This window comes from Manacus candei, unplaced genomic scaffold (genome assembly GCF_025592945.1).
Source record: "Manacus candei isolate 608988 ecotype Guabito, Panama unplaced genomic scaffold, ASM2559294v1 h1tg000042l, whole genome shotgun sequence".
Lineage (NCBI taxonomy): Eukaryota > Metazoa > Chordata > Aves > Passeriformes > Pipridae > Manacus > Manacus candei.
This window is the reverse complement of record NW_026138090.1, coordinates 6,057,556-6,083,729: the sequence shown is the minus strand read 5'-3', so window position 1 is coordinate 6,083,729 and position 26,174 is coordinate 6,057,556. Positions and strand designations below refer to the sequence as shown.

The 26,174-nt window shown below is 38.8% G+C and overlaps 1 protein-coding gene across 2 annotated transcripts in view; it reads right to left on the bottom strand.

Annotated features, from left to right (window-relative positions):
• Positions 1 to 26,174, bottom strand: part of SEMA3A (semaphorin 3A) — a 281,465-nt gene that overhangs the window by 148,949 nt on the left and 106,342 nt on the right. The window contains exon 3 of one of the 2 annotated variants that reach the window (XM_051795286.1): positions 19,060 to 19,257. In XM_051795286.1, coding sequence (XP_051651246.1) covers positions 19,060 to 19,171 — 112 coding nt within the window. In that variant the 5' untranslated portion in view covers positions 19,172 to 19,257. Of the gene's footprint in view, positions 1 to 19,059; positions 19,332 to 26,174 lie in introns of those variants that run through there. The other variant, XM_051795287.1, reaches the window with a different exon arrangement.

Below are 26,174 nucleotides of genomic sequence, written 5' to 3'. Positions count from 1 at the left end.
TCAATGTGAAATAACACATTGCTCAGGTCTCTGAAGACATGATGTGAACCATAATGTATGTTATTTCAAAATAACACATAACTTGTCACTTATTATTACTGTAATAATCTGTACTGGAATGAATCAACAATGGCAATACGTATTTACGGCAAGGAAGGAGCAACTCTAGTAAAAGAGAAATTCTGGTTTTGTATTCCTTATGGAAAATAAAGGAAACCTTTTGTAAATAAGGACCATTGTTCCAGACTTACCTCCTGAAGAAAGGTTAAACACCTCAGAATGAGTAGATGGTTTCCTTAATATTCAAACTCAACATGGAATTACCTTTTCAGAACTGTTTTCTGTGCCTAGCAACACTCACATATTCATCTATGCCAGAGCCTGGAGGACTGCACAGCTTGTTTTGGAAAACAGTCATTCTTCTTGTGTGACACCTGGAAGTCCCCTGATAATCTATAATGTTCCAGTCGACTGATATGACAAACTACACCTGAAACCACAGATTAAAAATTTAAAAAAAAAAAGAAAATGCACAAACAAAGCATTTCAGCACCAATCAGAACGAAAATGGGAACAGCAATGTGAGACAAATATGTCCTTTCATATGGGAATGAATGTATGTAACAAATTTGAATAATTTTGCAGCTTTTATATCCAGAGAACTGCACAACATGAAGAAGACATGTGAGGGAAAAATAACTAAAGTAACTAAAATAACTAAATTTCAAGTGACTAAATTTCTTGGTTTTTGAAATTAAGCTGGATATACTGTTAAGTAATTGTTCAAAGGTTTGTTAAAACTCAGTTTTTTATTTCTTTATACCAGAAAGTAAGAGTAAGACATTTTTTTCTTCGTGTTCAGATGTTTGTTTCAGCCTTGAACTAAATACTTGTGTTATTTATCAATTGTACTACTTGTTCTGAAAAGTCCAGATAGAATCTCACTGTGCAAAAACATAACCCTCGCCTACAAAAAAGTACGCAATGTCAATAGAAAATAAAACAATGTTTTCAAAAAAGTTTGTACAGACTGGAAGCTGAGCCACAGGGATCTCGTCTGATGTTACTTAAAAAGTTTTTGTAAGATCCTGGAATTTAAGATCATCTACCCATTCACAGGTTTAGCCACAAGACAAATCTTCCTGACATTATTAACATCCTTTAAACATGAAGGTAAACACATATCTCAACTTATCAATGGCTTTAAAAAAATATTCTTTAAAAGTAGAGCAAAGGTTCTGTTAAGCAAGCTATAACCAATAACAATATTAATTTTTAAAATAATGTATTAAATTATATTAAAGAATCAGACATACATTTTTAATGCTGTTTTAGCTGCAATAAATGTTGAGAACTATGTTTTGACATTAACACATAGCTGAATGTGTCAAGATGGTTTAGAGCTTCACAACTCACAACAGAGCTTTATGAAGCACTGTTTCTCTGTGACAACATGGTTTCATAGCAGGAATAAGTAAAGCTGAGAAAAGTAAGGAATTTTTTTTGTCTCAAGGGAAATTACAATATTCTAACATCTGTTTTCAAATTAAGACAGTCAAAATGCTGAACTTTTAACAGAGTGACAACTTAGAAAAAAAATTAAATCCTGGAATGTGTAATGTTTGCTTTTTATCATTTTATCTATGTTTGTTCTGGTCTGAGTGTCCAACTTTCTTAGGCTTTAAGGGGGAAAAATAGACTCCACAGCCCAACTATGGTCAAGTCATATCCCAAAATCGAGAAGCGAGGAAATGCTTCTGAGTGTGCCCCCTCTCACGTGGCATCCTCTGACACTGAACTGCACCTTATACAAATGATAAACCTGCCTAATCCCTGATTTGGACCTGTCGCCCAGGATTTGAGACTGAACCACATGTTTTTCCTGTCCTTATGCTGATTTCTGAGGTATTCTCAAAGATTTTACTGGGAGTTGAATGTCCTGTGCAGGGAAGAATGGGCATGAAAGCAGTAAAACCACACAAAGCTCTTATAAACCTTGCTGTTACCCGGAACACATAGAGGTTAACACCAGATGAATATAATATTATTGCCTTAGATCATCACCAGAGTCCAAAGTAATGTTTTCATTTGGATAGAACTGGTGGAAAGTTTTGATTAAATGGAAACTTCCTTTTTCACTGACAATTCATTTTGATGAAAAACGCCTGCCTAATCCTTGTAATACAGTACCAGACAGTCCCATAAGGTAAATTATCTGTTTATGCCTGACTTATACAGAATAGTCATCAGCCAGGTTGCTTCAGTGTTTTGCCATTGCAGCTCCAACTTATTTGCCAGCTCTGACTTGAGGAGCCAAATGTGATGGTGAACAGTGCGAACTGGTAAGTCACTTGTTTCACATACACCACAGATCAATTCCTACATGATAGTGCTTTTCCACTTACCACATATGCTGAACTGCATTTGACCTGGTGGTGAAAGGTTTCATTTACCATTACAGTCACTTCAGCTGTGCAGTCTCCAGTCTGTACGCTGATTTATGGATGGATGGATTTGCATATGGCAAACATCCACACAGCTTTGTAAGTTCGCATTTATGCCAATAAATGCAAAGTCAGGGCTATGATAGTAGTATGAGTAATGTTTTTATTAGAAATAGCTCTCTTTGGGTTTTTTGTTGTTGTTGCGGGGTTTGTTTTGTACTGGTTTGTTGGGTTTTTTTTAAATGCATGTAAGGATAACATTCCATTGCAATTCCAGTTTAAGACATAGGGACACTGCTGAAAAAATGACTCTTTATTTCTTCTTATTATTCTTTCTTTTTCTCTCTTTCTTTTCTTTATTTCTTTCTTTCTCATTTTCTTTCTCTCTCTCCTTTCTTTCTCGTCTTCTTTCTTTTCTTTATTTCTTTCTTTCTCATTTTCTTTCTCTCTCTCCTTTCTTTCTCGTCTTCTTTCTTTTTTCTTTCTTTCTTTCTCTGTTTCTTTCTCTCTTTCTTCTGTTCCTTAGCACATGTACACAGGGATCATCTTGTCCCTGGAGGCAGGACCGAGCACAAATCCTGACACTTGGCAAGATGTCCAGGCTGATCTTGGAGATGGAACATAAGAACAGCATTATCCAGCCAGACCAAAAGCCAGTCTAATTCAGTGACTACTGAAGACCAGCCACAGATGATTAAGGAAAGAACTTGAGGACAAAAGAAGACATAATTCCTGATAGGCCTTAGGTCAGAGCTGAAGAAAATTGTACTGGGTTTTCAGGTGTGGGGGTTTTAGTTTGGTTTAGATTTGTTGTTGTTGTTTGGTTTTGAATTTTTTTTGTTTGTTTTCTTTTTTTTTTTTTTTAAATAGCGTTTGATCTCCGTATCTGGCCTAATTACCTGACTACTACACAAGGCTCATGTTTGGGTGGTTTCAGTATCAACACTGCTAACACCCTGTACAAATACTAAAACCCAATGCCCCAGTTTTCAGAAATTTTTAAACAGTAAGCAAGCTGTCACTCTCGCCACAACGTACACGCGTATCTTCAATTAACATTAACACTGTCTTGATGAAACATCATGACAAATATTCATTCATTCTTTGTTTCCTGGTATGAGCAAAGAAGAAAAGATCCACCTCCCACCCACATTCTGTAACAGATTTAGGAATGCAAGACCTTTCATACTTAAATCATCCACTATGCAACGCAAACGTCTGTACCCACTGAAACACAAAACACATCATTCATTATTCTGAAACTTAATTATGAACTAGACATTTACATTGCGGAACAGCTAAAAATAACTTGCAGCAGGGTGTGGTGTAATTTTGCACTGTCTATGGATCTGAGCCAAGAATGGGTATGCTAATAGTTTCGTATTTGTGTACATTATGTAGGTAAATGCATGCATGCACCTAAGGATATTTCCAGAGTTCAGGATTTGGGAAGTTTCTTCCCTCTGCTTATTATCACAGAGGGATAGGCTGAGCTTAGCCAGACCCAAAAATCCCTTTGTAAGTGGAAGAGAGCTTCTGATCTCAGTAGGACAAAGTAGGGGAAGAGGAAGGAGTTTCTCATGTTGCATTGACACTCCATGTACCCTGCCACTGGGCTGACAGTTTTATAAAGATGTCTGATGTCTGCATGTCCTTGTAGTTATCACTTGAACATGCTAAGGGGCTTCCTTACAGTAAGGGACCTTCTTTATATATCAATCTATTGTATATATGTTAAAATACAAGGCAATTTCTACCTTTCAATCTCATCCTTGGCCAGCACCAGAGAAATGTTAGGATGCCCTGTTCCGAGACCTCATGGACTTGTTTCCTCATGAGTTACTCTGTGGGTTGTTCATTGATTGCTAACATAACTTCAGTAACAGCTCTAATTAATTAAATTGATGCCCCTTACAGCCTACTGAAGGACTTCACAGCCAACTGCACCATAACCAGAAGTAGTGCAAATGTGTTTCCCATTGGATTCTATGCCACAAATGGTTTCTGCTCCTATTTTTAACAGAAAACATTATCTTTGCTTCCTTCTTTAAATGCATGCCTATCATAAAATGTGAAAAATTTTATTGCCCCACCACCTGCCACTGCATTTGAGACTTTCTGCATTTTCTTAACATGTGACACAGACTACAATAAATTTTAGTGTAATAGAAGTGTCTGCACAAGTGGCTACATCTGAGTGGTTGCAATTTGAGATTCCTCTTGCTGTTTTGCAAAGAGCTCTGAGAGCCCATTGACAAGATGTCTGGGGTGAGAGAGCACGTGGCCCCATGCTTGCTGTCCCACTTTGTCAGACTGATGTTTGAAACGGAGCAGGGATTCCTTGCTCTGTTCCTAGCATTAGCAGCTATTTGGAGTGGCAATGCAGCAGCTCTGGAGTCTCCTGCTGTGGGGAGATCTCCTGGGCTCTCTCCAGTGAGCTCATGTGAGAAGCAGGCAGTAGCAACTTTCACTCAAAGTGCCAGGAGCCATAGCTACAATAAATAAGTAATACTCCAGTAAAGGATAAAAGTTTCCACAATGCTGTGCCCTTTTTTGATGGATTAGGAATGGTTATCGAAACAGAACAACAGCATTGTGGAAACCATATTCCAGCACTGAAGTGTTACTTATCTAAAGTTACTGCTAAAGTTACTGTGCTTGAATCAGTGGAACTGCCTAATCTGTGCTCCACGTACAGTCACACAGATGGACTTCTTCACAGAAAGTTTTAATGAAAAGACCTGTTAATAGGGAAAATGGGAGAGGGCTTGGATATGACTTTCCTTTCCTTAAAAACTCAGTTTAAATTTGCTTGGGCATTAAAAAAAATCTGATCACTTTTTTTATTAATACTTAAATATCTACCAGATTAAGTCAGGGTCTTTTATAGTGACTTCAATTGATGTTGTATCCCACTAGACATGAGGATGCCACAAACCACAGCAAGGCAGGGAATGTTTCTCTTGTGGTAGAGCACAGTGGAGCCATGGGATAAGAAGGATCAAGAGGGATTACTACCAAATGAAAATTTTCATTTGAGAATAGAACAATATTTTGAACAGTTTTTGCCTAATTTCTTTCCATTAAATGGGTCAGAGCTCAAAAATTTCAAGTGATCCTTAAAATTGCATGGGTTTGCTGGTTGCTTATTTTGTAGGTGAAGAGTAACTTGTACAGCCTCTCAAAAGGGCACTTCACACCACAAGTGCCAGGTACGTTGAAATCAATAGTACAACTCATGCGAGTATGAGTTTGTAAGATCAGTCCTTTTTTTGTTATTTTTTAATCTCCTAGTAAATACCAAGACAAATCACATTTCATTATAGGAATATCAGTATGATTGAGTGAATCCCAGAGCCTTTGAACTGCCCTTTATAAATTCAGTGAATGAAATTGCATTTAACTTTGCGAGTTCTTTTTAGCACAGTGTAACCAGATCAAATTAGTGCACAGAAGCTTTGTGAGATTGTGTGCTGTAAATGATTACAGAGGTGGCATTAATTATTTTCTGAAATATGGAGGTTGAATGAAATACATCATGGTATTTCAAAGTAAGTAGTAGATGGAGACTACAAAACAATATCAGGGAAAATTATACTGGTAAACTACAGCAACAGCCCCATGGTATCTCATGTTTAAGGGATAGGTACATAACCCATATCAATATTGGAGGTGAACTTTACTTTGAACACATTTTTGTAGTCCTTGTGCCTGCCTAATCTCAGATTTTGGAGCTGTTTCAGGCATAAAGGGCTTAGTAAATCTTTGTCCACATGCAACTTCTATCTAAGCAGACACAAGGTAAAATAAAATATGTAGAAAATAGTCTGGCTCAGAGACTATTAATATTTTTACTCAGTGTTCCTCATTTTTCTACTGCTTACTTCTACTTTTTCATCTTTTTGGATGCATGAAGAACTGTATATTTTGAAGGACACATTTAATTTTAAGCTAAAACATTCACCAGTTCTACCTAGTTGAGCATGTACTGAAGTACAACAACAGAACACAATAGTGAAATGCTAGCAGTTTGTAAGGAAGATTAAAGTAATTATTATTTTGGGTGGCTCCTAGGTCAGATACAGACATAATACAGAATAATACTCAAATCCTTTACATTTCTTCCACTGCTATCAAACTTATCTGCCAGACTTTCAATGAAGGTCTACATCTGCTTACTGCTTAGATCTTGTGCTTTTTTCTGCCCTTTCTTTCTTTTTTTTTTTTTCTTCTTCCTTGTGGGAAGGGGGAGAGTGGCTTTTTTAGCTTCTCTTTTATGAAATATTAAAAGAAGTGGAAAATGTATAGTACCTGGAGATCTGATATTGCTTTTTAAGATTCATTTTTCCCCAAGTGGTCATTATTACAGCAGATCTGTTTAAGGTGTGGAGTTTCCATACCTGTGAATAGGTTAAAGTTTTATGGTGCTGCTTTTCACAGCACTTTGAAATGCAACCATCTTTGCCAGAAGCTAGTTGGAGAATTATTTACATATCTCCCTTCCTACCTCAGCTGACCATTCACATGCAAATAGGAGCTTTGACAGCTTTTCCACACATTTATGAAGCCCAGTGATCTGTCCATTTTTCAACTCAGAATGAAAGATATGACAATGCTTTAGAATAAAGCCTTGCCAGACTCTAGATTAGTTTCTTATTCTGCAGTAGTGAATATATATTAAAAAAAAAAAAAAAAAGTCCAACTTCCTTGGAATGGAAAATTTGGGGAGCACAGTGAATGCCTCAGTCATAAAATGAGTATTGGTTACTTAGAGACCAGCTGGGGCGCAGTAGTTTTAAAAACTATTTGAAAAGCATAGCTGACTTAAGCTCTTGCTTTTTCCTCCTGCGGTCACTCAGAACCCAACAAAGTAACTCAGCCCCTCAAAACCCCAGATTTTGAGACTAGGTTCAAGTCATTGCACTGTGGGTACACCATGACATCAGGGAAGGAAAATGAAAAGCAGACATTTAAGTTGGCCCTGCCAGTCAAACCCTGTTTGAAGAAACTTGACTTGCACTACTGAGCACAGTGGGTCCCAGAACAGTTCACCTCTGCATAGAACAGGTCCACAGTCTGGCCCTGCACATGCAAGCAATTGCCTCTCAAACCCTGGTGTCTTAAACCCCGGTGAGAGACCTGTCTGAGTGGTTCAGCTCAGGACAATATTGTGCTTTCATGGTGATTATCAAAAATCATTGCTATTCTACCCACTTGCCAGTTGTTATTTTAAAGGAAAACTTGTCTTAAGACCCAAAGTCTTTTCTGGTGTGATTTCAGTGTCTTCTAACTAGAAACAAATACACATTTCCTTGTCCAAAAAGCTGTATTTCACCTCTCCTCATGCAATTTACATACATTGATCACTTCCATATGTCTGGCATAAGGTAAAATAGTTTCTATGCATAGTAATGGGGGTGAATCTACAGTGAAACAAAATTCAGCATTTGTCATATTCCTACATGTTGATAGAAAAAAAAAAAAAGAGAGAGTGGCAGTTATGAGAAAATTACCTTAAGGGGCTGTTTATGGTCTCAGCTATGGAAATTGTATTAAAAACCTACAAGTTGCATTGCTTGCCATGTCCTCATTCCCTTTGATGCTATGTCAATTAGCAGAACCAGTGGTCTGAACATGCAACACTGCAGTCACATTAACACAATAATGTTACATTTGGCTTACACCAGAATAACTGATGATAGCTTAAAATTTCTAATATAGAATAATAATACACGTGACCCTTGATACTTGTCTCTCCGAAGACATATGAAAAAGTCAGTTTTGACACAAATAAAGAGGACCTTTTACATTGGTCTCTGTTGGTCTGTTTGCCAGCCTTAAGAATTGAACTTGGCTCTTCTAGCACGAACAAAACTGTAAGAAAACTATGCAGTAGACAGTCAAGTAAGACACCATAGTTTAACATATCACACTACAGACTTGTGGTTGAAGTTCAAAAGTACATCAAAATCATAGAAAATCTGATATTTTCTCTGTATGTCTCAATTAATGACATGAAAACCAGTACTTAATTACAGAAAAAAATGAATGCTATTCATAACAACATTTACTTCATATAAGTGGCATGAGGAAGTATAAAAGCAAAGAAAAAAATTCCTTGAGATAATTCACTGAAGATAATATTTAAATGCTGCATTTGAGGTATGTGGAATATATGACGAAGGGAACAGGTGCTTTCTTACTTATTTTAGGAATGAGGATGCGAATCTTTTAGAGATTCAAAATTCTACTTCTGAATTTATTATAGCAGTTAATCCTCATTATTAGGTTTGAACTAGGGCTGTCAAGCAACAGTTTTCCAGTGAGTGAGTCACAAATGATAGGCAATTATAACTGACTCAACGGATTAATGAGTGCTTCCCCAAGTGGCTAAGAAAGGCTGCCCTCATCCTGGTGAAGGCTGGGGAACATTTGGGGTATGGAAAACCAGAAAAAGGGATGTGTGCACAAAGAAAGAGAAGGTTTTTTTCTCCAGAATCTGTTGGGAAGGAAACACGTACACCTGTAGGGGTCGAGGAGTATGAAGCACCAGTGGCTTGGGAAGGAATAGACTGTTTGGAAAGGGAAGAACTGCCCAAATGAGGGGTTTAGTTTTGTCTGATAAGCACAAGAAAAAAATAAAATTTTTAATTTCCTCTCAATTTTAAAATACGATTATCAGTTATAATTTTAAAAAAAGAGCTTAAACTCAGAAATAGGGCAGAATCTCACAAGCACTCACATACCTTTAGACAATATTGCAAAGACTAAACACAAAGGCTCTTCTCCCAAGCCATCTGTAATCACCTTCACAGTGTATTTAGTGTGAAATAGAGGCAGATACTCCAAAAAACATTGTGTCTGTATAAAATTGTCTGGAATATCCAAATTGAATTAAATTAGATATGCTTCCTGGATAATAGGTATGTGTTTCATTTCACAGGTATACACAGCTGTGAATATTATTATTATAATCACTTTAAAGTACCTGTAAGGCCTTTGCATGTTGATCAAAAGTAAGTTCTAACTGAACTTTGAATACACACATTAATGGGATTATTCTGAGAGTAGGATACAACTCTGAATAAGCATGGCAAGTCTCTGACCTCAAGAAATTCCTCATGAAATCACTTAATACCACTTTACAGGTGAAGAAGTTGACACAGAAGAGCCAAGGAATTAATAGGATTTCACTTTTATGGTACTTTCTTTGATTCCCTTTACAATACAGACTTCTGTGTATCCTCAGCTGTGGTGCTGGGTTTCTGTTAACCTCCAACCTCCATTTGTAGGTGATGTAGCTGAGATGAACAAAACTTTCCTAATTTATGTGACTGTTAGCCAGTAAAGAATGTAGTTACAATGCAGGTTTAAAGAATGATAAAAGACACAAACTTGCAAAAGGATGCCAGAGAAGGAAGTAGAATACCTAGCAGTTTCCCATTTCAGATGAGAAACAAAATCTGGATAAATAGAATTAGAAATTTCTGCAATTCTTTATCTCAATACTCCAGGTTGCAGAGAAAAGCAAAATTTTCAACATAAAATACTGTTGTTAATAGTTTAGTTTATAACACACTTTTAAAAGGAGTTATGAAGAATTTTCTTTCAATTTTAACAAATTTCTGATCTTTTCATTTGAGTTGAAATCTTGCTTGCCTATTTGTTGCAGGTCAGTTTTTATGGTTAGAGTACAGAAAACTAAGGATACACATTTGGAACAAAAATATAGACAGAGGCTTACCATACTGATAACTGAATAGCCAACATGCTCCAAATATTGCCTTGCTGATGTTTATGACATTTGAGAGAAGTGCCAACTAGAGCTCTTTGGAAATGTTATCATACATTTCTGTACAACTGAATATATACTTGGTCTTGGTGGATGGACTGACACCTCTTGGAAGAGCAATTTAGAATGAAGTGATTTCCTAACTATGCAATCTGCAGGTAGCTCAGGAATACATTTATGTTGTTGTCTTCAAGGCCATCAGAGCAAGAAGTTCTGATATAGTCATTCATCTGCTGTAGTAGAAGTGAATATGGGGAAAAAAACACAGTCTGGAAGATAAAAGTTGTCTCTCCCAGATTCCCAGACATTGTTTCTGCTGTGCCTCCTATCACTCAACAGGAACTGGATTTACCACATGGGCTTAACAGAACAGAGACCTTGAAAAGGACCTGGCATGATAGAGGTGAGACCAAGCTGTCCTAGAGATACCACAGAGCAACATTCATCATTACTGATACGACCTTTGTCGTGCTTTGAGAAAAAGAGCTCCATTAGGCATCCAAACCATTTCAGACTCTACATTCATGCAAAAGTAGTGAAGTTGCAGTGGGAAATCCATGAAAGAAGTAATATTAACACCCTGAAATCACCACTTCATCTTAAGCAACCTCACTCTGTGCCTTGTCCACATGTGGGATCTATTGCTATTCCAGCATCAGCTGGTCATGAAAGCTGTACCCTGCACGCTCTGCAGCTCTTTTGGATGCTTGTGAGCTTATTTATAATCTGCTGCCTCTAGAAAAGGCCACCAACCCCTCCCCTTTGAAAGGCAGCTCTAAATCCTTTAAATTATCTCACAGAGCTTTTTTGTGTCCTTTTCTCATACAAGGCTGGAATTTCAAAAGGAGCCAAGAGGGGCCATCGGAACCAACATGAGCTTTGCTTCATTAGAGTGGAGAGTAAAGGAGAGCTTTCTTTTACCTCCTTCCACAAGTTAGATGAAAGCAAATAACTACTTCATTCCTCAGATTGTTCCCTGCAAGATCCAACTTTGTATGAAAATATTTATAAGAGATGAGAATTTTATTTGACTGCTCACTTCTAAAGTTTCTGCAACATCCAGCTGGAGAGATAAGCAGGCTGCCCAATAAATGTCAAACAACTTTAAAACATTAGAAGAATAGCAAAAACTTCTGACTTTACTGTGTTTGGCTATCAAACAGCAAGGGATGAAAACTAAATGTGGCAGAAAGTAGACTAGTGCTCACACATTTCAGGGATTGCTGTAGATACATTTAGCTCAAGGGGGATCTGTAATCCCCAAACTGAGAAAAGAATCCCCCAAACTGCAAGTCTATTTAGATTTTTTAGAAATTAATAAATTAGGTTTCATCCTGTTCTCACCCTTGAAATTGTTTGGCTGAAAAAGGGTAGATTCAGGGTCAAGGCACCTGTCCTTTGAGTTGCACGAATACATATGGATTTTTATTTGCAAACTATGCTCTACAGAATTCAGTCTTGAATATGTTTTTCTCTTTAAAGTGCAGAAACATTCAGAAAGTAACAGAGCTGGTCAGGGGACAGCTTATCGAAAGCTCTGAATGATTAAGCTATTAAATTAGTAAAGCTCTGCAGCCCCAGACAGTTACTTCCAGCATGTGTTACTGGATTTAGGATGAGCTTATTAATGAGGAGAGGCATGGGAAATGTGAGAAGTAAATTAGGTAATAATTTTAAGAATATGGAGACTGTAGTGGTACTGTGTATTTCTTGCTATAGCTGGAAGTTTGGTAAAAATTTAGGTAGTCACAGGTGACCTCAAGATCACAGATAGTGAGGGCATATGTAAGTTTAATCAGTTCAATTTTTACACAACTTTAAATACTCATTTAAGCAAAGACAGTTTCTTAAATTAGGAAGCTTTGGATCAACACACAGCCTAATTTCTTCCCTAGCAGTTAACTGGTACTTTCTTTTGATACCTTCCCAGAGAGAAAGAAACTAAATAAATAAACAAGAAGCTTAATTCCTTTTACAGACACTGAAAAGTGATGAGCACCCCTAAAGTCTCATTCAATCTGCCTAACCCAAGATTACCTCTCTGGAGGTACCTCTCCTTCCACTGATAGTGAAAAGAGCCTAATGTGGCTAACTATGTCAGTCACAATGAAAGAGAGAGACACCACAGAGAACCTCCTGTGGTGTAGGAGAAAGGTTACAACACTCTTAAGATTTCTGATGTTCTCAACAGCTGTGGCCATCATTTTCTCTCTTGTACATTCAGACACTATCCCAGTCAGAAAAAACAGGAAAAGTCAAGTAAAAGTACTATCCCCACAGTTATTCTTACTATCCACAGCTGTTACTGGAAGAGAGCAGGTAACCTATATGAAGGCTGTATGTGGGAGGACCCTGACCTTGCAGACATTCCTGAAGGGAGCTTTAATCCTGCAAGGGAAGGAATTTGCTGAATTGCCCACCAGCACCAGCACAACCCCAGCAGCAACTTTTACGTGTACCTTAATTAACAAGAGCACCAGAACAAGCTACAGAACTTCCATTTAAAAGTTTGACATAGAGCTCCCAGGGTCCACCCCACACATTTGCTTAAAAATAAGTGCGTGGGAGCCTGAAAACAATTTTACCCTTTTTAGCTTTCAAACAACTGGAAAATGTCACAACCATTGGACACCATTCAGAAGGATTTGTTTTCTTATCAGTCACTTAGGCACTGCCTCAGGTGAAGATGTGATTTTGCTTCAGATTGAACTGGGGTCAAGTCAGGCTCTAGCTGATGTAGAAAATGTTGAAAATATTGGAGTAACTTTGTATTACCGGTGCTTCCACTCCAGTGTTCCAGGTATGCACAGGAGGGAAAAGTCTGTGGGCCAGAGGAAGTAAATAAAGAAGATGTCTCTCAGACAGCAGCTGTTGGCATTAAAGGTCATATGCGGAATCAGTGATTAAGCAAGTCAAAAGCATATTAAAAGGATCAAAATATAGCAATGCATTGAATTAAACCTGAAAAAACACTTTCAAGAAAACAAATAATTTAATGGTTTCCTTTCAGGTGGGAACTCCACAGAAATGATTTTTGCGCACACGGAGGTTCATGCAGGAGAGATTATAATAAATAACCCATTTACAGTGTAACAACTTCCAAAGACCAGGTTTTTTACCTCAAATATTGTTTTGCTAAATGTTATGGAATAAGTACACACCTGAATAAACCCTAAGCAAACAGACAGGTACTTCAGTCTTGATCAAAAGCTTCAAGCACAGAAGTAAATTTTAAGGCAGACTTCGATTACCAGTAGTTCCACTGAGCTCAGTGAAACTATGGATATTTAAATTCCTCACTAGTCAGAGTTTTAAAGATGTTGTAAAAAACAGTACAAGTAAGTGCTGCAACCTTGTACACAGTAAAAGAGTGGAGTTTCCATGGCTGTCAATACAGCACCTTACATGAATAATTCAGTCATTTGCAAACCGTACAGCACAAATAATTATAGAGAACTCCAGCTTCTCAGAAAAGGGAGGCTCTGTAATTCAAAAACCACTTTTTCCACGGGAATTAAATGGGAAAGTTGGAAACACAAAATGAGAATGTTGGGCTAGGTTTTCACCCTCCTTGTTCCAATTACACTGCTTGTCTGAGGCCCTAATTAGCTAGCTGAAAACTTCCCTATATAGGCAAGATCTGAGCTTAGGCACTTCCTTCATCAGCGTCTCCCTCTTGTCAGCCTGTGGGCTGTCAGATGCAGGCAGGGTAGTCCTACCACCACCCTAAGAGTTCCCAGGTGTTGTGAAGGCCCCAGTCAACCAATGATAGAAAGACCAACACACAGATCTTCTCTTAAAGACTCATCTTTTTGGGGTGAAAAAAAATGGTGAAGAGGCTGTGGCTGCATCTGATATATTCACTGTCCCCCAGCCTCCTGCACTGACTGAAGAGTGAGGTCTGAGAGTTCTGGAGCTGGGTAGAAATGTCAGAAACAGCAAAAGCCAAAGATGCAAATCTCCCTGTTTTACTTTTCTTCACAGTCTTCTTTCTAAGTTGGGGCTGTCCTTCTCTCCCTTTCAGGCACATCAGAGAGGCTCTTCCCTCAGACAGTACTCTTACAACACAGTTTAAGCAAAGGTCTTTTAAGTAGATACTTTGAAATCTGAGAGAAACTCCAATACTGGTCCCAACTTAGGAGAAACAGTCTCCCTTGCCAATATTTCTCTCCCCATTTCCTTCTCCTACTTTGCCCTGCTTTCCTAATATTTGAGGAGGTATTGAACTGTGAGTTATAGAGTTTGATGGAAAGGAGAAACCACAATCAAACCCACCGGCAGGTCATCAGCTACAACCAGACTGGGTCAACAAACTACAAGCCAGGTATCATATTTACATCAGTCTACGTACAGGTAATTCAGTGCAGTGCCATTCCTCCCTCATCACTGCACGTTGGACAGATTGAAACGGACACAAGTTTTGCAATTGCTTTCACTAGGGCCAGGATTTCATCCGGATAAAAAAAACCCATCCTATAAAACTGTAAATCAACTGCACATCAAGGATGGAGTAGTTGTCAATATCACTGCAACTTTAAACAAGACACTTATATTTAATATGGCTTGAATTGGAGCCAGGGAGTAATACAGCTAAATCTGCGCGCAATGCTTTTCCACTTACTTTTTCTCAAGTAATATGTATCCAATTGAGCAACAATAACAGAGGAGAACCACACATGTACTCTTGCAAAACATACTTACAGCATTTAGTAATTTTCAATAGACAATTAAGACATGACAGATGGATTTGAGAAAGTTGGGTTCACAACTTTCATTTGGAGACAAAAATCAGGGTTGCCTTGGGAGAAAATCCGTAAATCAAGGAACTGTTAATGGAAACGCTCTCTTTCTTTGGGCTTAATTGTTTATATTTAAAGGTTACCATAGCTGGTTCCATCTCTGTTTGTGCTGTTACCCCTTCCATACTGAGGAGAGCAAAAGAAAATAGGAAACAATAAACGATACAAGAAATCCATCTGGAGTTCAGGCTATATTTATTGTTTTAAACTTTGCACACTCAACTTGATCACCATCTTTCTGAGAACTCTGTGCTCAGTAGAAGTTTCCTGAACAGAATCTGTGACCTAGTGACACAATATAGAGACTTAAAACCGACATCAGAATTGAAGTCCATGAGATTAGAAAAAAAACACAACAACAAAAAAAAAAGCAAAACCCAAGCCCCCTACATTCTTTAAAGGAAGATTCCTTTACTTTTGACATATCAACAATGACATTTCTTGTTACTTTACAATAAGGACACAGTCTTTGAAGGACACAAAAAGAAGAGCTCAGAGGTTGAAGAGCTCAACTGAGCTTTCGGTTTTATGGCTAGTTTTACCTCATTTAGGCTATGATCCAGAACTTACTGACTTCAATGAACTTTGGATTAGGCTTTTAATCATATTAATTACCTTTGACTGAAATAAGGAGATAAATATCATCTGAGTAAAACCTTTCCCATTCATACACAAAGATGAAAATGCTCGGAAACTTTAAAAAGTACAGAGTAAAACCCTGAAGCTACTGAACAGGAGCTTCACCACAGATGTCAGCTGGACAAAGATTTCCCTAGTGATCTCCTCAAATTTTCTTTAATATGCCATCACAGTGATGTAAACCAAATAACCAAAATTCTGTTTTACAATAAACAAAAGGAACCTTTTCAGACCACAGATGTGGTCCTAACATATGCATTTATACACTTTCTCTTCCTCTTCCTATCCATAACATGCCCTGTAGGATGCTTCTAATCTTCTGCAAGACTTGAGTGACAAGGAGTTAAGAGGAAGCAAGAACAGAAGTTCACCAAAACTTCTGTCCAGCAACCTGGGAAACGGCAGAGCTAATACTGGGCCTTTGAAAACAAGTGACCATAGGAAATCAAGTCTGGCAGGGATTTAACCCTTCATGACTCATTTCACTAACTTTTAAAGCAAATGCCTGAGCTTTTTAACCATGTTTGACATCTAATTAGTCGAGACAAACAAGAAGTTAAAATACATCCTCGATTTTCTTTTGAAATAAAGCACCGACAATTAGCTCCAAGGTATTCGTTTAGGTAAAAAACAAGCACACATCTTAAAAGAAAGCACAATGACAGTCACAGAAAAGTGAAGTCACTTGGGTCATTCTTGTCAACCTACATGGTTGGCGTTTTTTTTTTCAATATCATAAGTTTATTTTACTCAACCACATCTCTTCATGGAGATGAGGAACAGGTAAGTAGCTGGGTAGCTTCTTTTTCTACTTGCAAGCAGTTTAAATAGAGATGAATCACTTGATATCACATAGTCACACAGCTGTGAGGTATATCCAGAGAGATACATATTATCATGTGAGGCATTCTGTCAGTGCCTAAAAGACGTATTTTCAATACCCACAGCTTTTAAGATGTTCCTACGCACGGTGTTAACATTGATCTGTGCATTGAATACTTCGCTAGAAGCAAAATTTGTCTGGAAAAGCACCAGCTGACAAAGCCTAGTTTTCCCTGACTAACAATGACATCCCCATACTCAGTGATCAATGCAGCAGCACAAGCAACAAGCTCCTATTGACCTGGCCAAGCCTTTACACTGGTATTTAACATTAAGTATGTGAGTAGTCTGATCTGATTCTTAGAGTTACATGTTTGAAGTCAAACGTGAATCAAAGGCCAGAGTGTGAATTTCTGTAAGTCTTCAGACTTTTAACTTCCTTTGGATTAACTATGCATTTACTATCTTTGCTAGATAGGCTTGCTCAGCACTTGAACTCATATTTGGTACACAGTGATCCACCACGTATAAAACAGATTCAATGTTCCTTTCAGTTTCCTGTTTTGCTCATATAGGACTGACCATATATCAAAATTTGACGTCTCATATATTTAAAAAATGAAAATTAGACCCATTATCCCAGCAAGAGCAGAATGGAAAACAACCAATCAGTAGAGTAGCAAAATACTGTTAAACTGCATAAGGATACAGCGCCAGTGGGGTGAAATTAGGAAAAAAAAAAAGGAGAAAAAAAAGAAAAAAGGAAAAAGAAGAAAACCACTCTCAGTCACATCTGGTCACTTTTTGAAATCAGTTTCTGTGCATTTAGCCAATATGAGCAGGGGTAGCAGACTTGAGCCATGGATAAACTTTTTAAAAAGGTGAAAAAACCCACAATAGTTAATTAGCTATTAAACCCCTTTACAGTATATTTTTATAGTATTTATGCTTCTATATAATAATCTGAGTTTCAGTATGATTGTAAAAGTTTGGAAGCAATTAAGAGGTTTTTAATGAGTTTTTTGACATGACATGTAGTTACAGTAGAAGCTTTCTTCAGATTCCATTACTCAAAATAATCAATTTTGTGTTAAATACAAATGTTTTTTCTCATTAAAATCAAATTAACAGACTCTGAATCTCTTAAAGTGTTCTTTTCATACATGTATTTTCAAGTTTAAATACTCACAAATATGCATATACATGTTCTTTAAGAAAACTCAGCACACGCATTTATTTCACGCAGCACATCCAAGTTTTGCAGGTGCTTAATTTTTTTTTCATCTGGAGTGTGAAAATGACGCCTGCCCTGTATCAGAGAGGACTTTCCCCTCTCTCATTTGCAGCACAAGAAAGATGAAAAAAAAATGGAAAACGTATTTCTACTGGCAAGAGATGTAGTGACACTATGTAAACTGAGATTGACATCTATGACCAGGCATGCACACACATGTTCTCTTTTTCCCTGCTGTAGAAGCAGTGTGTTACTTCTCCTCCCCCCTTTCAGAACCCTAGCTGCTGCTGCTGCTCCTTCTCTCAGCCTTCAATAATCTGAGAATTATGAGGAGGCAGCTCTTGAGAGAGATGTGTATATACACCTTGGTGTATCGCTCTCCTTTTTAGAAAAAATACTCTACAGCTCTTACATTTTAAACTTCTTTCCCAGTTGCACATTCTCCAGATTTGGTGAATTCTTCTGAAAATGTACTTAAGAGTAGAACTATGCTGATAAAGAGAAGAGCCTGTCTACTTCACTGTTCTCCTTTAATACTGGCACTACTATACAAAAGTTAATTACTGACAACTGCAGTGTGAGTGGCATTACACAATTTCAAACGTAAACGCAATCTCACAGCTCTCTTTCTTCAGTTACACCTTCCCTGTGATCTCTTATGACACACATCAGACTACACCGAAAACAACGCTGGTTCAAATAAATCGCACTGCATTAAACATCCATAGGCAGCGTTTTCTGGTGCCTAGCAGTCCTCTCCTCCTTTTCTGGACTGATCTGTTCTTTTCAGTTTATAGTTTCTTGGCAAACCCACCATCTACTGCTTATGTTAGGCATCTGATTGTCAGATTTGTACAAACTGAATATTCATGACTTGAAAATTAACCACTTCATGCCTAAAAAAATAAAATAAACACAAATCATCATCTATTCCATGCTGTTTAAAACAAATCTGGGATTGTGGCTGCACTGCATGCCCAGCACGGGGAAGATGAGCTGGGTAGCCAAACACGACTCATCGTTTTAAAGAGTAAAGTCCAATGAAATAGAGCAAGACTGAAAAATGCTCTAACAGGGATCAGCACGATCCGGAGTCCTCGTCTGCAAACGCAACTAACTCTTCTTTGTCTGGGTTTAAACTGCCTGGTGCCGACCGCAGCACGGAGGGGCTTTTCGAGTAAATTTTTTCAGAAATTTCTCCTAATGCCAATTTCCCCTTTGGAAGATAAGGAAAAGCAGCGAGGAAGGTGGGGAGGGAGGGAGCGACGGGGCAAGGAGAAGGGGGGCTTGGAGGAAAACCGAGAATAAGAGAGAGAACAACAGACTTACCTTTATAGGATAATTTGAGCCTTGGCACGTTATTCTTCACATGCTGGCAGTTGACTCTTCCCGCTAGTAATACTCCCAAGGAAAGCAAGGCAATCCCCCTGAGCCAGCCCATGCTGCAGCAGCCACTGTAGGGTCCCCGCCAGCCGCAGCCGTGGCGCTCCCCGTCCTGCCGGGCGCCGCCGGGGAACTTCAGGCAACCTGGGGAGCGGAGGTAACAGGTGATGGGGGTGGGCTCCGCTGTCGCTGCCGCCCCGGCCCCCCGCTCGCCACCGCCACCGCCGCCGCCGCCGGGGCAACTTCAAGCCCCTCTCACGCACACGCCGCGGGCCGGAAAAGGAGGCAGCCCCCGGGCGGCGTGCGGGCGGGGGGGCGGCATGATGCGGGCGGCGGCGGCGGCGCGGGCCGGGGGCAGGGGCCGGGGCCGGGCCGGGCCGGGGCGGGCCGGGCCGGGCCCCGCTCCCCGCGCGGCGGGCGGGTCCCGGGCGGCGGGGGCGGCCCCGCGCTCCCCGCGCACATGGAGGAGGCGCGGGGGGACACCGGGCTCTGCCCGCGCTCCCGGGAGCGGCTGACAATGGGAGCGCCGGGAGGATCGACCCCCCCTCTACCCCCCCCTATCCGCCCCTCCACCCGCTTCCCCTTCCCCGGCTGTCACAGCACATGCAATGAAAAAAAAAAAAAAAAAAAGAAAAGAAAAAAAAAAAAGGAACACATCGCGGCAGAGATGAGAGAACAGAAACCTCCACCGAGCTTGGGGAAAGGCACGGAGCTAGACGTTTCACCAGCTGTTTCGTGTCATTGTCCAGGTTGTTGGGTTTGGGTTTTTTTGTTTGGTTTGGGGGTTTGTTTGTTTTATTTTTTCTTTTAAAATTTCATTTTACGGGTCTAATCAAAAGATGCGCGTCCCCCCTTCAAAAGCAACAGCGCAACACAACCCACAACGTTGCTACCCACATAAATAACAGCTCCTGCCCGTAGTGTAATCCTCTTCGGGTTGTTCCCAGTTAACAAGTAACAAAGTCTCTCCATCAGCATAACTTTACAACTGAAGCTTTTAAAGCCTTGTTAGGGAAGGTTGCTCTAACCCCTCCCGTCCTCTCCACCTCCTGCACTACTCCAATTCAGGAAAAGAAATTCCTAGTAAAGCCCACTTCAACAATCAGTTCAAGACATGGACAGGTCTAGAGGGGCTCATAAATTACACCGGCATATTCTCTGAAGTGTTCTTATGAGTTGAAAATGTTCCAAACCTCCCGATTTCTAGGACTGTGATTATTGTAATATATTTTTAGGCAATGAAACTAGATAGTGATTTTTGTTTGTTTGTTTAAACAATAGGATACACAAAATCCCCAGAGGTCTTTAAGGAGCTGTAAATATAAACATATAAGCAAACTTAAGCTCTCTCCTCCCACACATTCAAACAACCCCCTTCTAGTGAATGATAGTGTATTAAAATTTCCATGCTGTGCTGAATATCAACTTAATGTGCCTTTTGGAATGTAATGTCTTACACAGATATGTGCCCTGTATTACACTCCTAATGCTGTATTGACAAAAATGCTGGCAATCGACCTTTATAAAACATTGGCATCATCAAAGGAAGTGTGATGACCTCTATTTCATTCTATGGTTTTCCAGAAAACAGAGTATGTGAGTACTTTGTGGTGACAGAGGCTATGGCATTTCTATGAGAGTCTCTTCCTTCCTTTTATCATTATTTACTGTGGTTTGAAAACCAGTTATCTAGTCCTACTGATGGTGACCACACTACAGCCTGAATTTTACAGAACACAGCATCTCAGAATTTATGTGTTCAGACCTAGCTACTAAACCAGCATTTGGGAAATAGTTTTAAGTTTAAAACTGAAGTTCATAGTTGAAAAAGCGGGTGTCAGTATGGTTCTAATTAAAATGTAAAGACCCATGCAGAACAAGGCTTGATGCTATGGTAAAGCAAGGGCTAAAGTTCTGTCATTGCTGCTTTCATTGCTTAATATTCACACACCAGTGGAAAAGAAGGGGCTTTTCCCCCCTCTCCTTTTTAACAGATTCTTCTGCTTCCTGAGCTTAATTCATTAATCCCGTGGCATTGTATCTGCCAGATTCAGCAATTCTATTGATCAGCAGCATTGTTAAGAAAAGAAAATAAAAAAATAATGTTGATTTTGGTCATTCCCTCACTTGTTATCCTGAGCATTTTCATGCTCCAGGCAGTGGATTAGAGCTCCAAAATGACAAGAGACGCCTGTCTGTTTTCCATGGATTACTTGCTACAGACATTCACTCTGCAAAGGAATTCATGTCACTTTGAGATTATTTGGAGAATTGGCCTAATGAATTATCCTTTTGTATTGAGCAAACAATTAGAAACAAAACACAAAAGATGCACCATATTCAGGACTTGATAAAGCACATCATTTTACAATGATGTTGTTACACTCAATTTACTTCTAGTTGCATAAAGAAGGCACAGCTAATTTTTTTCTTATAAGGAAAAGATAATACAAAGCTAAAAGTCTGTCTTTCTCATGTGTGATGAATGTATAACACTCCAGACTATTTTATGTCAATCAAAAAAGCAAATCACTTCCCCAGTCAATATATATTTTCCTCAGAAAAATGTGTGGATTAAATACAATGAATACTGATTTATCCAAGATTGCATCTGAGAGATATGATACAGCATTATTTGAGGAGAGATGAGACTTTTTCCATCCTTCATGTGAGAAACCACTCGCTTTTTGCCTTCCTCTGTGGGATACACCATCCTAAAGACACAGGGAAGGGTAAAACCTGATCCTCCTGCTATTTAGCTCTAAGTAGTGCTAATCAGCTAGTCAGGAGAGCATATGCTACACCCCCTTATAAGGAGAGGGGCAATGGCAGCACTTCAGTGGTGCTTGAAGAGGCTTTATATCTCAAAGGCACCCATTGCCATATGGTGCTTCTGCCAAGGCGAAACTGGGCTCTGCTTGGAAGGAATGATTTGGCCAACACTCCTACTGCAAGTGCCAGAAACATCAACTCTGGGAATTTAGGGTGGGCAACAACTCACTTTCAAGTAAAAATCTATTCACCTTTTTTCTTTGGTCTTTTAAAAGAGATCTAGCTGCTGAGTTTAGAGAGAGGCAAAAAGTAAAATCCAATTCTTCATATAATACCCTTATCCCCTGAAGAAATGAAGACCACAGTTACCAGCTTAATTAATTATTCCATTATTGTGCTGCAGGTTCACAAGGAATAACAATTCTTCTGCATCTTTTCCCATATTTGTTGCAGATTCTATTTTTATTTTATCCAATGGTATTTATATGACATTCTATATAGTGTTTTATGTTTCGAAACCCGGATAGATCCTTGTGGGTTCTGTTTAACATTTCTGCTCTCATGCTGTGTTGCATTATGATTTTTGAGTTTTTTTATACCACCTTCCAATACGTGCAGCAACTTCACATTGATAGATCCCACAAAAAAAATTTTTTTGATACTTCTGGGCTTTCCCTGTTAACTATCCATACAGAATTACTCTTTCAATCACTTACAAGTTGGTATCATTTTGGTGCATCATTCTCATTACTCAGAAATAGTATTACTTGACTCATGATTACTTCAAACCTTGCTGCTGCTGTGATTTTTATACTTAGAAGCTCTTGAAAGTTCAACTGTTTTAAGGAAGTCTTTAGTGTGCTTTAGAAATGTACTTATGTTTTCAGAATTGTTTCCTATGTTTTGGATGAGTCATTAGTTGTTTATATTCATGTCATCATGTCCTTCTCAGAATTACTCAGGAATTACCAGAATCCGTTTTTGACACTCACTACTAATCCAGTAATTTTTGAGGGAAAGATTTCTTGGGTTGAGTGTACAATTTCTGGTTAAAATCAGAGAAAGAAAACGTTCTCAGTCAGTATCTTATTGCTAAAAACCTCCCTAGAGAGCACACTCCTGCAGGAAATGTAAAATCTTAACTCCCTGTGATTTTCTTTCATAGCAGGTGAATTGCTTGATAAGCAGAATATTTACAGTTCTGCAAAAGGTCCCTTTGAAATTGCTCTAGTTCTACACATAATGGTACTTGAAAAATGCTTTCAAATAACTCAATAATTATTGGTCCAAAAGGAGGCTCAGTCTAGAAACCAATTATAAGTACAGTTGTCATGTGATGTGCGAGAGACCTAGAACACAGTGTCACAACATAGGGACTTCAGAAGCAAAATCTCGTTTAAGAATATCCAGGCATCATCTACCACATTTCCCTTTTCTGTCACTGCCTGCCACTCTCATTTCGGACGCTACAGATTTTTGTGGGGACATACTAGAAACATGGTGAAGAAGAATGTTTAAAACTAGTCCCTGTGGGCATATGAAAGGGGTTGTTTTTCACGCAGATGAGTGAATGCACCAGCTAATTGAGTAAAAAGGACCATCAAGTGGCATTGGGGAAAAGCAGCAATACAGAGGAACTTCAGATGTTGGTCTTACTCCTGAAGGCAACATGTCATGAAGCTCTACCTTTAAATTCAAGTCCTTTGCCTATATCAGACAGGAATCTAAACCTGGAATCTATTTGACATAGAGCTTATTGCTGACAGTTGTTCTTCTCTTTTTCTTGTGGAAGAAAAAAAAAAAAAGAAGGAAACCAATAAAAGGCCTATACAAAGAAAAATACTTCTGATAACCAGACCTGCTGAACTACATATCAGCTATTATTTTTACAGTGCTGATGATTATCACATTAACTCGAGAGGTTTTAAATAGCTGCTTCCATCTGTTTTTTAAAGGATTTAAAATTCTGTGGAGCGGCACTTTTTGAGTTCTGAAACAATCACAGAGCAAAGCTACTTAAAAATGTACCAGCAAAAAGAGATGTGAAGGTGTAGAGTTTAAAATTTTATCAAACTGGTGTTGTAAAAATCACAGGCTTGCATCTAGATCTGGAAATATCCTTGATGTTGGAAGTCTAGACATGTCTTTCCCTAGCACTCCCTTGGGCTATGTTGCATTTGGTAGCCTTATTCAAATCTCCTCAATCTGCATAAATCCGTAACATTTTTTATTTTTGTATGTGATTGGGTTGCTAACCAGACCAGTCAGTATCTGCATTCTCTCAATAACACTGCATCTTACCATCTTGTCACAATCAACTTTTCCTTCATTTCTCAGGACTAATGAGACTGTACTCTGTGTGATGCTTGTACTTTTGGCAGCATAATGGAATCTGTATCAGTATGATGTGTTTTATTCACAATGCTTTCGGGTCTATTAAACACCTCATCAAATTCTTCAAAAATTTTCTTTGCATCCTGTTCTGTAGACAGGTTATATGCCCGTCTGAACAGCAACATTTTCAGATTTCTCTTCAAACCTAAACAAACCTCTTCTATTCCCTTGGCCTCTGCTGCCTGATGTTCATCTCATACACAGATGTGTGGCAACTGTGATACCCAGAGCCATGGCAAGAAACCCACCTTAATGTCTCATTGTTGGGCATGCAACTTTCATAAGAGTTACAAAAAGTTTGTTTTCCACAATTCCTGATATGGGCCAGTAGCTTCTGTTTTCAATGGATTAACTCTAGTGTACTCATCCAAATTGAACAAAACTTCCAAGTCTTTTAACTTCCACGTACAGAGACTTCCATCCCTCTAATTGCTTATGTTTATTGGCTCTTGGGCCTTCACTGAGGAAATACTGGACATATGGGGTTTTTTTACAGGAGATGAGGGAAATGCAAAGAAATATTTGATGTTCTAATTCTTCAGAGGAAAGCCAATTTAAGAAAAATCATTATAAAGAGAAAACCAAAGCAACAGCAGCCATGAAACTTTTGGCTCCTTGAATCCTATTCCAGGTCTGATGTGTTGAACTTTGTTGAGGGAAGTCTAATCAAGCTGGAAAGTCTCCCCCAAACAACCAGCTGCAGAAGCACTTGCTCCTCTAACCCAAAAGATTTTGTGGTTGGTGGATCTCTGAAAAGATGAATAATAAAGCAATTCTGCCCTCTTCCCCACTGCTGGATGGAGAGACAACTTACAAGGTGTGTTACACACAAACGCATTACAGATTCAGCTACTTTGGCATCCAAATCCAGTTTGAGCTTTTATCACCCATGTTTTTTCTGAACTGGGACAACTGACAATACATAAAATATTTTCCTGCAAAAAAATCAACAAACTACTATGATCAGAAAAATAAGGTATAGATAAATACAAAAATGTGGTTTTCAAGATTTTCTGCTTGTCTTTGAAAGTCCTCTTGTATTCTGACTTGCATCTTTAGACCCCTGTATACCTTTCAAGGCCTGAGCCCAAGGCCACACACTGAGACATGACAAGAAATTGATCCCGTGTTTCTCATGTATTGTGCCAACAGTCCCATCCTTACCTCTTCATTTGTCATAGTATGCAAGTCATTCCTGTCAACCCTAAAAGTCCCTCTCTATCGCTCCATATACAGAAAATCCCCAGTTCTATTGTATCTGGGATCCATCATGGCCAACCTTTTGCTTAGTAACCTTTACTACCAACTGTCAAAGACTTGAAAGACACAACACTATCTTCTGTGCCACCCATTCATCACAGGCTTTTAAATACTCCAGGTGAATTGCAGCACACCACAAACTGGAAGTGTATGCAACATCTTCTATGATCATTGTTCTTTTCTGGACCTTTCTTCTTCTCTCTCTGCTGTTTGGTTTTTTTTCTTCTTAATCTGAGTGGTTCATTAGTATATGAGAAAGATATAAGACCAATTAAACTGTAACCACCGACTGTCATCTTCATACATCTGCCCTATTTGACTTTCTAGACTGGAAAACTTTTTAATGAGGATTTTTTTTTTCATGGACAAATTACAAGTCTGATTCTGTTGAACAGTGTGTGGGTGGAAATTGTTTTTGGAAGATCAAACAATATCATATAAAACATAGGGGCTAAACAGTCATTTTATGGCTTCTGATGCCAAAACTGATAGGTATTTAATCACTACTCAGATAGCCTGTGGAAACTGGGAATGGTAAGTAAACTGTGATAGCTTAGGAAAACTTGGTTGAGCTTTCAATAATTTGACCTCTGGGAATGCTATTAGAGTCAGCAATATGTAGAAGTGCGTGCTAG